The sequence below is a fragment of the Aythya ferina genome (assembly GCF_964211825.1).
Source record: "Aythya ferina genome assembly, chromosome: 1".
Taxonomy (NCBI): Eukaryota; Metazoa; Chordata; class Aves; order Anseriformes; family Anatidae; genus Aythya; species Aythya ferina.
The window spans coordinates 126247437-126263056 of NC_140296.1; the positions used below are offsets into that span (position 1 = coordinate 126247437).

The window sequence follows — 15620 nt, forward strand, 5'->3', positions numbered from 1 at the left end:
GAGTGGCTAATGTAAACTAGGGTTATTTAGCCTAGAGAAAAGAAGGCTCTGGGGAGAGACTTTATTGCTCACATCTACCTTAAAGGAAGTTGTACTGAGGTGAGGGTCAGTCTCTTCTTATAAGCAACAGAAATAGCCTCAAGTTGTGCAGGGGAGGTTTAGGTTGGTTACTAGGGGAAAAAAAAATAAAAGTCTTCACTGAAAGGATTGTGAAGCATTGGAACAGGCCATCCAGGGAAGTACTTGAGTCACCACCCCTGGAGGTATTTAAAAGATGTATAGTGGTGTTTAGTGACATAGTTTAGGGGAAGACTTGGCAGTGGTAGGCTAATGGCTGGACTTGATCTTTAGAGATCTTTTCCAACCCAAATGATTCTGATTCTATTCTACAGACTCTATGACAACCGAGAGATTTAGAGGTGTTAATACCAGAAAGTAGACTTTGACACTATACTAAGTACAGTATAATGCGTTATTATGCTGACACTAACAAAACACAAAACAAACAAAGATCCTCTGCATCTGCTGCTACCAAATTCAGCAGCAAAGCTTCAGTGAAAGTAGGACTGAGCCATAAGAGTGCAAGACATTATTCACTCTTTGATGTCTGTGAGCCAAGGAGCTGTTAGTTTACTAGGCCTGCCTTTAGGATTCATATTTAACAATGTAACGTTCTTCCATCCTTGTTTAAGATCTTGGGATTTCATGAACATTACATTTACATGCAAAGGTAAGTGAGCAACAACTAATTGTGTACAAGAGCAACTGCTTAGTAGAACTTCTTGCTCAGTTTTATCTCTCAACTAGATCTAATTTCACTCAGAAGGAAATAGTAGAAAGAAAAAAAAAAAAGTGGTATGCAGCCAGCATGAAGAACACGCCCCACACGTTGAGAGCTGTGTCAGCTTTTTGATTACCAGATCCATTGTATCTCCCTTTACTGAGGTTCATACATCTGCCAGTGGAAATAAAAATAACCACTTCAACTTGATTTTCCCTTGAGCCCTGTATTATTTCAGCTGTTGATTCAGAAGTACATTATATTGTACTTCAACAGTAGAAAAGGTTCCTATGGAAGGTAGAAAAATGCCTAAGGAACCATCTCAAAAGCCGTAACTTGAGGCTGGGATAATGATTATAAACATGGGGCAGAGAAGTGCAAGCAGCTTGAAAAGAGAACCAAACAGGAACCATGAACTGTAACGGAAGTCTTACTGGAAGTTCCTGATGGAAAAAAAAGGCATTAGAGAGACTAAGCTTACATTCACTCCCAGCCTTCTTAGTGTGTAAGGAAAACAACACAAAGGAATAGAACTGAGAATTACAAAGGAAAAGAGGACAGGGAGAGGAGGGATGAGATATGAAAAGACAGGAAGAAATTGAGGTAGCATCTAGTACAGGAGGAACAAAGAACACCCGTAAATGACAATAAAATCCTAGAAAAAAAAAGGTTAGAATTAAGGAGTTTTTCAATATATAAATTAGTTTATTTTCATTTAGATATAAAAGTTATAAATACAATTAATGTAAAACAGTATTTGATAAAAGAGCTCTGAAGCGGTTCATATATCTACATAAATGTGACCAAGACACGGAGGCTCTGACCCAGTGAAGATGATTTGTCATCAACAGATAGCTTGAAGAGCCACTGCTGTCCAGCTTAGCTGAAACGGTGAGTAAAGCAATGCTACTGTGGCCTTCTGAGAACAGAGAAAAATCAACTTAAATTGGAAATTATCATAGTAGCTTCAGGACACCCCAAGTTAACATAGTTTCTTTACACAGTCCTAGACAGAAAAATAATAATAATCAGATTATGAACTAAGGGGTTTTTTTTTAGTATTTCTGGATGGGTGGAGGGAATGCAGAGCCTTCAGCCAAGAACTCAGTGGAGAACAACTGGAAAACTCTGTCTTAACTCCAGCATAATGAGCAGGAAGTACATGAAGGCACAAAATAGATCCATGATTCAAGTTCTCTTCACTGACTGCTGTGCTGATGAGATCACTCTCAAGACAATGGCTCTCAAGCTAATACAGAATGGGCATCTGGGACTCGGCTTCCAGCATTTTCTAGAGCTGGTGCCCTCAGCAACAGTTCAAAATTTACAATTAAAAACAAAGTTTACACATGATTACCATCATTTTTTTTCCTGGCCATGAAACTCTGTGAAGATATTTTCTGATATTATTTTGAAAGAGCAAGTGATATTTACCACTGCAAAGACTCTGGAGAACAAAAGCAGTAAGTCTGTTTTTCAGGAGCATGAAACAGAACTTGTCTGCTGACAGTATGCAAAACTGCTAAACGCTGATTCTTGTCTTATTGGAAGGATACAGTTTTCCAGTTTCATCATGGATATGCACAATGGCCGTGAAACTGGCAAGATAATAGCTGTTCTCTACTTCAGCACACACCAGATGTGTGCACTATGAGGCTTACGTGTCAGTGTGCAGCAATTGACTCTGATGAATCAAGGCCATATGAATCAAGAAGTGTCCCATGCTGTGACCTACTGTCTCCATACTGTAGAACCCAGCATTGAAAATTAGAATAATGAAAAGGAGCTGGACTATCCGACTTAGCAGAGAATCATTCCACAGAGAAGGAGGTGTTTTTACTACAGACAATGTCTCATTCCAGCTTGTACTTGTTGAACACTATCTACAGTTGCACAGAGGCTTAACCTCAACCCTTCTCTCTTTCAGTGTTTTTACAGACAGCAAAATGCTACACAGGGCAAGGAGAGAACACATACTATAATCACCCTTCTATTTTTTTTTTCTGAATTAATCTGATCAGGAACTCAAATGAATATCGGTAGCATCATCTTCAGGGGCACTGCTTAAGATCCAAGGTATATGGACACTAAACTATTATTTTTCTAGTCCAAGCTGCAATGTGTTTCAATTAGTGGGTTAACTTCCTTAGCCTGTTTAGGCAGCAGCATGTGTTACAAGGATTCTGAAAGCAGAATCAATTCTGACAATAAAAACCATCACCAATATTCCTTGTTCTTCCACAATGAGTACAGAGACTGCTCAGTCTTGGGACAGTCTCCTAAGAAGATCTACTGTAAACCACCATAATGCTCTCCGGCCTGCTATTCGCTTTCAAATAAGCCTGCAGAAGTTTGTCCTCCAGTTCCTTTCCATCCCTGATGTGCTTTTCATTGCTCCACCTAAACTCTTGTAACAACAAGATGCAGGGATGGGAGTCAGTTCCACGTCTCAAGTCTGTAGTCTCTCATTCACAGGCCAATTTGCTATCAAAGCTGGAGAGTCCAATAGCAAAGGCCTGAAGAGCACAGAGAGGATAATTATAGTCCAGAGTGAACACATCTTCTGCTACACGACCGAACTGCATCACAATGTAGTCAGCTGGGGAGGAAAAAAAAGATTCAGAGACCAGCAATTTCACAGGGAAGCAAAGAAAACAAACAAATGAACAAAAGTTCAGAAGTATCTGGCAGTCCCGAATATAAGTGGTCACCGTATCCATCCTTTGTCACCAAATTGGACTTAAAATCTTTTCTCTGGGGTGACTGTGGTATTCCAGAGATTACCAAGAACCAAGGCCCACACCACTCTTTTGCTGGGTTGAAGGTGTCACATTAACTTTTCTTCCCCTGCAGGAGGCTTGCATTTGTTCCCTCTTTTGCTGGAGAACAGCCTCTGCACCCATCCCAGAAAAAGTTAGGTCTTTTATAATTTTCTTGACAGCTGAGACGTCCTCAGTCATCTTGAGCTGTCTTCTTTCATCCAGTCTCCCTTCTCCAGGAAGAGTGTCCTACTCCTCCAAAACCTCTTGAAATATATTGTGCTTTCCCTGTTTGAATGACACCCCACCCCCAATTCTCCACCAGACTCTTACGGTCATTGTCATGGACAATCTGGAAGTTCTTCACTGAAGCCTGAGTGACCCTTCCATGGAAGTTCAAAACGTAGGACTGAGTATCATCATTCCAGACTGGAGCCTTGTTGTGCAACTCAATGAGGTTCTCTAAATTTTTGTTTTGCCATTTTGACAGAAGACTCTCATTTTCCTGTTTAGAATAAAAAAATATATTTATCAGATTCAGAATGGCTCTGTTTTTGAGTACTGCCTCTCTCCCATGTGCACACTGTGATTCAGTGTCATTCCCCGTTAAATAACACACAATGACAGCATTTAAACTCAGTCCTACTGAAAATATCCTGCAGGTATCAGGAAAATACTTTAATGGTTTCCTAATCCAACCATTCCTTTCCACTCAAGAAGCTATTGCCATATCTCCACCCAAACACGAAAAAAAAGAGTGAGAGAAAAAGTGTGTGCATGCACAGGAAAGACAGCAATTTACAGATGACCATCAAAGTGCTGTTAGAAATCTCCTTTGTGAGACTTACAAGCTTTCTCTGATCCTGTTGGATCCAACTTCCATTTCCAAAATTCTAAACTTTGAAATGAACAAAAAACATCTACAATTAACTACATAGTGTAAACTGCATATGCCCTGGGGTATTTCAGTATAAAGTCAAAAGGCTGCAGCAGGTGGCAAGTATGCCATAAGTAGATTAAATGTCATCCTAACGGATCAAATAAGAGGTGCACAATATGACAAATACACAGACAAATAAAAGAAATATACAAAAAGGAGAAGCAAAACAGCACATTAAATTTGAGAAAGAATTAATTACAAGGAACTGGAAATAGTGCGTGGAACACATGGCATACAATTTAATTTTAAAAGTTATGTGATAAATAAAACCCCAAATTACATAATATAAGCTAAAGCTTACAAGAAAGAGAGTCCCATATTTAATGGGAGTTCAGTTAGAATGGAAGCAAACAGAAAACCACTTTTTGTGGAGGTCTGGCTAATACGACTAAGTATTTTAGTATTGTATATGGATAGAAAAATAGGTTATTCTCAAAAATTCTCTGTTTTCCTTACACTAAAATTTGTTGTTTGGTTTAAGTTGTATCTTGACTTGTACCTTTATAAAAGTAAATAAAGATAAAAATATACTTTAAAAAATGGCACTAACAAGCTGCATTTTGATGCAATTTTTGTTCCTGTAAAGTGGGGGCAGTATTGCTTAATCAGAGGCATCACACTACAGAGAGGAAGATAAAAGCAGAGTCAATAGCCCGAGGGATTTGACAACTTTTTTGAATTGCTTTGTCTTTCAGACTTGGCTGTCATTATGCTTGCCTGCTAGCAAAAGGGTATGGAAAATGTTAGAAAAATGCAAGAAGAACCATTAAACAGTTACTGAAGAATATGGGAACACTGAAACATGAAGAATCAATGACCAACTCCAGATATAATTTTCCTGCCCGCATAATTAAATGTTTTTCAGGTTCTCATGAGTCTAAATTTCCACTCTTGAAGGTCACTCTTCTCTGTCATCAAAAATATTCTCTTGTTCAACTTATATCCACACACAACATAGCTGCAGATGCCATTTTCTAGCTTATAACACTGATCGGGTGAATTAGTTGGCATCTGTCCTTTCTGCCACTGGTTTCCTATCACACCAAGCATAACACCCACATTTAGGGATGCCAGAAGGCATCTTCATCATACTCCTCACTATATCCTCACTTCATATACACATCTGCAAGTTGCTTGCCAGGAACAAATGCATCTGAGAAATCCTCATATGAGAAATCCTCATTAAATACTCACAACTACATCCTTCTCATCCCACTTTCTCCCTAAAGAATCCTCACTTTCCTGGGATTCCTATAAAGATGCTGTCACCATTCTGATAAAAATGTGCTTTCTCTCTTGCTACTACACCAAAACACTGCCTTATCCATTTATTATCCATCTGTTGTAATTCCCCTACTCACTTAAAATGATGGCTTATGGGAGAGGAGAGTTTGTTCTGTGTTCATGTAACTCTCAGTGTAACAGAGTCCTATCAATGAGGAGTTATAGGTGTAACAAGATACAGTAGTCACTGCAACAGTAAATAGCATTTAGGCTAACTACAAGACAAGTAAGAATACAAACAGTATTCAAAAGGCTACAAATGAGGTGAAAGTCAAGAATAAATTAGTTAACACCATTAGACTACACTGTTACTATCTAAGAGACTCATTAACAGCCATGGACAACCCTGCTCTAATGACCACTATTGTCACCAACACCCACACCTCTAAGAGAAAGTTTTAACCTCTTCCTCCAATCTGAACCATGACCCAACTTCGTAACTCACATTTTGTGGCTGGATTGGAATTCGCTTATGATTCATGTTCATTCCTGGAATGATCACAGACATTTTTCTGGGACCCTTGAATCCTAATACATTGGTTTCCTGAAATACAAGTAAAAGACATTATTTTCAGGAATGGATATACTCTGTCTCACAGAAAGACAGACAGAAAAGCTGAACTTGAATCCACATTTGTGTTGGTTTTTGGAGATTTGCTAGCTGTAACTGTGCTAGCAGTCATCTAACTCCAAATGTGTTTAATCACTGAAATAGCTCTCTTCTTCCATTTAGAGAACTGTCTCAAGACATACAGAGCACTACCTAATTTGTAGTATATCTGCATTGTCTTAATGAAACATCAACATTGAAATTAGACAAGTGCAATTTCCAGGCATAAATTTCTACATCCAAGCCAAAAGCACACTAAAATCTTGCTAGTGAGCAAGAGTTAAATATAATAAAGTATACAGATCTTTGATCTGAGACAATGATATATAGATATCACCATTTAGGCTAGATTGTTCCTAAAGAATGAATGGCATTTTTCTTGTGTTTAAGAGCATACCTACTATTTGCTGTCAAATTGTACTCTTTTATAAATGATTAAGAACAGACCCAGAAGGCAAAGTAGTCAGCATCACAGAATATTAAGGAATGGAAGGGACCTTGAAAGGTCATCTAGTCCAATCCCCCTGCCAGAGCAGGAACACCTAAATCACATCACACAGGAATGCGTCCTGGCGGGTTTTGAAAGTCTCCAGAGAAGGAGACTCCACAACTTCCCTGGTCAGCCTGTTTCAGTGTTCTGTCACTCTCACCATAAAAAAGTTTTGTCTCATATTTAAGCGGAACCTCCAATGTTCCAGCTTGCACCCATTGCCCCTTGTCCTAAAGGGGCAGTTCATCCAAGCTTCAGTCTTTAGACAAGCAGACTTTTCCAGAGTACTGCAAGAGACTGCTCCAAGTAGATTGAGTATAAAAAGCAAAGGAAAAAGGTCTTTCCTGGTATTCTCAAACCATTCATTTAGTAGTGTCAACCAAAATCCAATGCTCAATTTAAAGTGTTTTATTTAAAGTGTTTTGTAACAATGTCAATGATACCTTTAAAGCTTCCAAATGCCAATTAAAAAGCCAGAATCTTTTAGAATCACTGAGCTAACAGAAGTGATACAACTTCTAATGTGCTAGAGCATTTTCACAGACACAGAATGAAGGTCTTCAGAGCTGCAATCTCTATTATTTCATTTCAGAAAACCTGTGAGCACATATGAGAACAACAGTACTGATTTTATTCATGTATAAATCTCACTAATTTCACCTATATGAAACAGTACAAAATCTGAGAAATTGACTTTATATCTTCTGCTGTACTCATTTTAACACCCTGCTCTGTTGAGTTAAATAGGGTAACAGTTTGGAGAGAAACTTTTTACAAGGGCAGGTGACAATGACAAGGGGGAACAGTTTTAAACTAAAAGAGGAGAGATTTAGGTTAGATGTTAGAAGAGAATTCTTTACTCAGAAGCTGGTAAGGCACTGGAACATGTTGTCCAGAGAAGGTGTTTGCCCCATCTCTGGAGGTGTTCAAGGTCAGGTTGGATGGGCAATCTGATCTAGTGGGTGGCATCCCTGCCTATGGTCCCTTTAAGGTCCAGCCCAACCCAAGATGTTCTATGAAATGAATAATACTGTATACAAAGATCCACTGATGATTCTGTAAGCAGGCTAGTACTGGAATTATCAAGTCATTTTTTTTCCCCTATGTGGCATTAAGATTAACAGGGAGAAAAAAATCAAGTTCCAGTAGGCTTATGCACTGTTAAATTTCTACTACTCTACCTGTGATAAAAGAAGAATTTCTCCACTTGACTGGCTTTTATTTTGTAAAGTATCTTCAATTTTCCTCAAACCTCAAGACTGGAATATGAAACAACATGTTTTGAAAAATTTCACAGAATTCTACAGTGATGTAGCTACAAGTACATTGTTTCTATGCCTTAGACTGAGATGACCCACAAGACCAAGATCCTCTGTCTCTAAGAGGAGAGACAGTGACACAGCTTCCCCTGGAAATGTGCCCTTACTAACAACATGCTACTACTGAAATAATACCAGCTCACTTCTATTTACCAAAATGCTTTTAGTTCTGCTAAAAATAGCTCTACTTCACGAGACATTTCCAGTTCCTTTGTAGTGTCTACTGGCTGGGCAGTTCATAATATGGCTGGCTCTGAATCAAGGATATGCTGACTGGGAACATGCCTAATGTTGGGTCAGGTGACAAGTTCATCAGAACATTAGCTTGGATCTCTCTCCTCTGACTTCTTTCCCATTAAACTTGTAAAAACCTATATTTGAGGCCCCTACCCTTTATCATATCTGGCTGAAATTGGTTAGTTAGTTCAAAAGTTAAATGAGGGAAGATGTAGGCAGCATGATTTTGTGAGTCCCATTTCCTTAGTAATCAAGCTACAAAAAAGAAGAAGGGCATAAAAGGGAAGAGGCACTACTTACATAATAGATAGCTGCAAGCTCCTGTCGAGTACGGGCCTTTTCCAATACGCCTTGTGCCTTGATGGGGCTAATTCCATGGTCATAGACCGTAAATTTAGTTCCCATGAGGTTTGACCTAATATTAGGTTATGGACAGACAGAAAAAGAAAGAGGCATCAGTGGATTTTTTTTTTTTTTAATCATCTGAACACATGTGTGCAGCACAGAGAAAATACATGCCTCTGGTCATCGGCTTTGTCCACAGTCAACTCAGTAAGGAATTTCAGTTCCATTGTAAATCAAGCATGTAACCTGTACTGGAAAAGCCCTGAGCCAGAATTTCTCCAAATTCTAAATTATCATTGTGAATGGTAACTCTAAAGGAGCCTTGCCAACCCAGGTGAGTACACATCACATTAAGCAGGAACAGGTGAATACATTCTCTGAATTGATATCAAATTGATGTTTTTAACTCCAAATAAACATGTAAATTCTACCTCTCCTATTGCAGAAGATGTACATTTGTCCATAGTTTTTTCTGTGGTTCTCACCTGAGTTTTCCAATGAAACTTTCCCCTTCCCGGGATAAATCAGTTGGGTCAACTGATATGAGGTAATTGGACGTTTTGCTCTTTTTTCGTTTTCTCCCTGCAAGAAGGAATGTCTAGAAATACAAAATTTTGATCAAGACTGGTGTTTTGAAAGAATGCAGAAGCACTGCTATCCAAACTGTTACGCCTCTGTTTTTTGTTCTATACTGTTATTACTGTCTCCATAATTACCTGTTTCACAAGTACACAGCCTGAAATCCTTTTCTTCCAATCATCTCACTCAACAGTCTGGATATAATGCAACTGCCTTTTCTAGTTTTTCCTCTGTTTCTTCTCAACAGCCCAATCTCTTTGCTTTTCTTTATCCCTGACATTTTTATACTTTATTTCATCTTTCATTGTATTATGGCTTCTAAACTTGCCAACATCCTCCTTAGTGTCTTGGCCAAATATAAACTGTCCTCATCTACATGCTGTCTCTCCTTGGTTTCTGGTGTCTTACTGATTTATGCACTGCTCTCTGTTACACCAAAAATATTATGTGGTAGGAGTACAATAGCCAAGCCAAGATACTGTGTGCTGCTTCCAATACCTTTCTGTTGTCATCCCTTTCCAGATGCATGTAATAAGTAGGGAAGAGGCCTCGGTCCATTCCCTTCTTATCTCTAGTGATTCGACATTTGATTGTAATACCACGGGGTGCAGGGCGTAATGCAAAATCCTCCAAGTTCTCTACTTCTCCCAGATGTGCAACTGCCTGAGGGGATGGACTACAGGAAGCACCTGTTTCCTGTGGAAAGAACCATCATATTAGCAAACCAGTATCAGATCAGAGGCTCTGGTATTCCCCAGGAAAAGAAAGGCCTGTTGAAACAGAAGATCTCATGCCTCTAGAATATATTTGGGAAAGGAAAGCTGAATGAAAAAACACTTGTGTTTCTCTGAAGAAAGTGACTAAAGACTATTTACGCTGAGTAGTCTAACCCTCCAAGGGGAGGAGAGAAAAAGTAGTCATGAACTAGAGAAAAAGTGAATTACTAGGAATAGGGAAATAGGTTGATATACCATAAACATTCTAATCAAACAGCCTCTCTGCTTTTAGACCTTCAAACACTCTGTGGGAAATAAAGCAGCATGATGAACTGGACTGATGGATGCTGCAATAAGACAAAGTACTTTCTGCAACTGAATTGAGCACTAAGCTTATGTTGGTTCGGAAAACCAGCAAAAACAGAGCAAGATGACAGTGGAACCTTCCCAACTAAATGCTGGAGGAGCCTTGGAGCAATGCATATAGTCAGGATACAAGCTATGGTCACCAAAGGAACCAGAATTCTAATGGAAATCTGGTATCACTTATTAAAGTCATTTTTCTTAGAGGTAGCTGAATCCTGTAGCTTATAGAACCCAGGGCATTCTTTGTCTGACTGGGCCTAGGAGATGAGGTTGATGGTTTACTCCTTTCACCAGGTCCAGACAGCAGAAAGTCTGTGTGAGTACACACATACAGGCACACACTTGAAATTCGCTAGTGGTTCTCACCCACCCCTTGTGGCACCCCCACAAGTCATCTCCAGCAATTGGCACCCATACCCCAGTCACTCAAGTTACCAGAAACCAGACCTCTTGTATTACTCACTGGCAGTGCAGCACATTATACACCCAGTCACCTCACAAGCATACTCACGTTGGTCTCTTGAATAGTAGCGCAGACTTAAGTACAGACCTGTGCGGTGCCAGGAGTTGGACTTGATGATCCTTATGGGTCCCTTCCAACTCAGGATATTCTATGATTCTATGACTCTACATCCAGGATTGCTGCAGACTTTTATCCCCTCCCTTTACTTCCTGTTTTCCCATGCATGTTGCTCCTTGATCCACCTTGCTTCCCCCCCCCTTGTGTCCCTTCCTCTAATCACCCTATAAATTTTGTATAATCCCAGAATTTTTTGTGTTCCATTGCAAAATTCTATTCACCGTTGCATCCCACATTAAAATTTATAATCCTTCAAGCAGACTAGTGGATTTTGAGCTGGAGACAATCTTTCTCCTTTGAGCATCATAGGGGTAGCTGATTCATTGTGTTCTGTTCTTCACTGATTAGGTTACTTGGGTTGGGTTCCTCCGCCCATCATTGTTCCTTTGATCATTACTAGGTCTTTGTGTTTAACTCAGGGAGCCTTCTGTTAGATAATCTGATAATCTTGTCCTTCCCCTGACTTCAGGGATTAATGACAGCTCCAAATACTGTATTTTCACCCAGTACTAAAATGGTTAGTAAGTCAAAATCAAGCACATACCCTGCCCTTATCAGAAACTGATTTCAAAACACCTACTGCAAAGGATTTCTCACTGGTTGCAGAACTAGGCCTCTCAGATTCAGGATGTGGTGAATGAGATGCTGGTCTCTTACTAGCTTCTTCCTCTTCTTCCGTGTCCTCCTCATCAAAATTCAAACTGCCTGAAATTCCTGTCAGAACATAGGATCAAGCAAGTAACCTTTGAAAGAAGGTGTCATAAGATCAGGATATCACAAATTCACATAAGACCCTTACATAACTATCCTGTTCTGTCTCTTCAATTAATTTCTGTTTTTCCAATGCTGATTTTCTTCATGCTATAATGTTTCCTGAGCTTTGAAATTCAAACCAGTGGTGACATTTTACAGCTGACAGTGCGCAGCTGATTAAGCTTTTATTAATGCATATTTTACATGATATAGCACGTTTAGCATATGCTACCATTGAATTAAATTTTGCCTATTTTTATGCAGAAAAGCTCTCCGTGCTTTAAGAACAAAAAAGACAATCCAGCTCAATAGGGTGAAACCTACCCTGCAGCTTGGACTCTACAGAGTTTACATCCTTTACTATTTCCCCTTAGTATTACAGACACTGAAATGGAGTATGGTACTTCTTCAACTAGATGCTTTCCTGTTCTTACATCAGTAGCAGAAACTCAGGTTTGTTAAATACTACTAATGATTTGATTTTCAGAATGGAAATAGAATTGTTCCAGTATTTATTTATTTAATCTTAAACCAAGCACAGTTATGTAGGGATGACTGGGTATATAACAAAAGTAACTCTGAATAAAGACTACATCAGAACACATCGCTATTTGGTGTTTCCTTTTACTTGGTGTTATATCATTGTTATATATCATTGTTAGTCTCCTCAACAGTTAAATTACAATATTACTGTTTTTAGAAGGTTCTGCTGTTGTAAAAATATTCAAGCATTTTGTATATCGTATCCAGATATATCTGGACTAAAATAACCCCGAACTTTAGCAAGATGTGAAGTATAATGTTTTGTCACCAAAAGAAATCTTAGATTTTTTTTTTTAGAAAGGCCAGAAAATTATAAAGCATATTGTCATATTCAAATTAACAACAGAAAAAGAAACTGCAGATCTGCATTTCTACATGCTGTAGAATCTACTAGCTCTGCTTGTAAGAGGAAGATCCTACAGACATTTGTTTAATGATTTCTTAAATGCTACTGAAAAAAAAATTACAAGTAGAAGAGTCCTGAAAAAGACCTCTGCCCATTATCAACTCTTACCTCGTTTCTCTAAGATTTCTTGCAGATCTGGCTTGACGGATGTTTCTGTTAGAGACTGTCCATCCTTTTCCTCATCTGCATTGTCTTCTGTTATGGAAGATCCAACAGAGAGAGTTTGGAGCTTGGTTCCTACATCTTGCACTTCTGATTTCAGGAAAGCAGCTGGTCCATCAATGCCTTCAGGCCAAAATGAAAGAGAATGCAAAAGCTTCATTTTTACAGGTAAATACATTTCCCAGGATGGATGGTTTCTATTTCACCTCCCCTAGCTCAAGCATCCCTTTAAAGTACTAAAGTATTCTTATTTACTTCAACTTTTGTCAGACCTGGGAGGAGCCAGGCCTGACTGTGGTACAGATCCCCTGTCACTTTAAACATGTCAGGCATGAGCTTCTCCATTTGTAAGTCATTGCATATACTTTTTTTCAAGGACTCAAGCAATTAAGATGAGCAGTATTTGTCATGCACATTGGTACCTTTCAATTTATTTATGGATAACTACTCTTTCCAACTCCTTGTTTGTAAGAAGTTGTATTGAGTGAGTGCTCTACAGTGAGCATCACAGATCAATCTGATAAAAAGCATCCACAGCTACAAGCTTAACAAACTGACCTTCCTCTTCTCCATACTAAATAACACCAGTTCCCTTGGCCATTCCTCATAGAACTTGTGTTCCAGGCCCTTCACCAGCTTCATAGCCCTTCTCTGGACACGCTCCAGGGCCTCGATGTCCTTCTTGTAGTGAGGAGCCCAAAACTGAACAAAGTACTTCAGGTGTGACCTCACCAGAGCAGAGTACAGGGGGACGATCACCTCCCTGCTCCTGCTGGCTGCACTATTCTGATGCAAGTCAGGATGCCGTTGGACTTCTTGGCCACCTGGGCACACTGCTGGTTCATGTTTAGCTGAGCATCAACCAGCACCCCCAGGTCCTTTTCCTCTGCACAGCTTTCCAGCCACTCTGCCCCAACCCTGTAGCATTGCATAGAGTTGTTGTGACCGAAGTTCAGGACCTGGCACTTAGCCATGCTGAACTTCATCCTGTTAGCCTATGGCCATCTATCCAACCTGTCCAGGTCCCTCTGCAGGGCTTTCCTATCCTCTGGCAGATCGACACTTCCCCCAACTTGGTGTCATCTGCAAACTCACTGAGGGTGCACTCAATTCTCTCATCCAAATCATCAATGAAGATATTAAAGAGAATGGACCCCAACAATGACCCCTGGAGAACACCACTGGTGACCGGTCGCCATCTGGATTTCACCCCATTCACCACCACTCTCTTGGCCCGGCCATCCAGCCAGTTTTTAACCCAGCGAAGAGTGTACCTGTCCAAGACCCCAATTTAATATCCACATTAGCAAGTCTCCAGTGATCAGGGACCTCTCTGCTGATAGGCTATTGATAGATGATGGAAAGCAGCTTGGCCATCACATCTGCCAGCTCCCTCAGCACCCTCAGGTGGAACCCATCTGGCCCCATGGACTTGTGACAGTCCAGGCGGAGCAGCAGGTCTCTAACTGTTTCCACCTGAACTGTGGGGGGTTTATTCTGCTTCCTGTCCCAGACTTCCAGGTTGGGAGGCTGAGGAACCCAAGGATAACTGGTCTGACTATTAATAAACAGATGTAAAGAAGGCACTGAGAATCTTTGTGCTTTCCTTATCCTCAGTAGTCCTGTTCCCCACCGTGCCCAGTAAAAGATGGAGATTCTCCTTGGTCCTCCTCTTATTGTTAATATATTTGTAAGAACATTTTTTGTTATCTTACCATAGTGGTCAGGTTGAGCTCATGTTGGGCTTTAGCCTTTCTGATTTTTTCCCCTGCATGTGCTGACAACCTCCTTGTACTCTCCCTGAGTTGCCTGTTCCTTCTTCCACTGGACATAAACTCTCTTTTTCTCCTGGATGTTCAACAGAAGTTCCCTTTTCAGCCACACCATTCTTCTTCCCCACTGGCTCATCTTATGGCACACAGGGACAGCCTGTCTCCTGTGCCTTTAAGACTTCCTTTTTGAGGAGTATCCAGCCTTCCTGGACCCCTCTCCCCGTTGGGTCTGACTCCCAAGAGTCATTTGTTTGCGCTGAAGAAACTTCAGAACTAGGTACGCTAGTGAGGGAGTAGTAAATTTCATTTTGTCTTGTAGTTTCAGTACTACTGAAGTTTCCTAACTTTGAATGTTTATCAGTCTTTCACTTCCTCTCTTCCTCTCTCCCCATTTAAAGCTGTCCTTCTTCAGATTTCCCCAACCTGATTTTAAACATGTAAATGCTACATCACCACTCTCCTCCTCATCCCATGATTGTGAAAGATCTTGAAACCAAGGAAAACATTTAAAAGACAGGATCTCACGGGATATCATATGTGATCTTCAAATTAGGTAACATTGGTTTAAATTCTACTCTGCAAATTAATTCCCTATTAATCTAACAGTGGTATTATAACATCCTGCATTAGTATGCATCTCAAAACCTATTTGCTGTTACTTTCTTGATAGCCTGACAGGATCTTGGCTCTCATAAACTACTTCCTGACATTTCTACTGCAATGTAGGGCTTCCACATCCAGTCATATCCAATCTTGAGATGGAGCATACATTGATTCTATGAAAGACAGTAAAGGCAGCCACCACTGGACTATTCTCTTTTCTTTATCCTACTGCTTCAGAAAACTCTCTTACTCTGTATTTGTAGCTCCCTGCCAATACAGAAGTTCCTAGCCCATTTCTACACTTCTTTTTAGCTAAACACAAGTGAGAGCGTACTGAAAGGCAGCTGTCACAAAATTCAAGGTAAGTTTTTTACT

The 15620-nt window shown here is 39.9% G+C and overlaps 1 protein-coding gene across 3 annotated transcripts in view; it reads right to left on the reverse strand.

The window, feature by feature from the left end:
• Positions 1-1750: 1750 nt before the first annotated feature.
• TULP3 (TUB like protein 3) overlaps positions 1751-15620 on the reverse strand; it is a 36030-nt gene continuing 22160 nt past the window's right edge. For all 3 annotated transcript variants that reach the window (XM_084502713.1, XM_084502714.1, XM_084502715.1), the window contains exons 4-11: positions 12817-12993; positions 11587-11720; positions 9843-10040; positions 9251-9363; positions 8721-8835; positions 6210-6308; positions 3874-4045; positions 1751-3380 (exon numbers count right to left, since the gene is read on the reverse strand). In XM_084502713.1, the coding sequence (XP_084358839.1) occupies positions 3247-3380; positions 3874-4045; positions 6210-6308; positions 8721-8835; positions 9251-9363; positions 9843-10040; positions 11587-11720; positions 12817-12993 (1142 nt within the window). In that variant the 3' untranslated portion in view covers positions 1751-3246. The remainder of the gene's footprint in view (positions 3381-3873; positions 4046-6209; positions 6309-8720; positions 8836-9250; positions 9364-9842; positions 10041-11586; positions 11721-12816; positions 12994-15620) is intronic.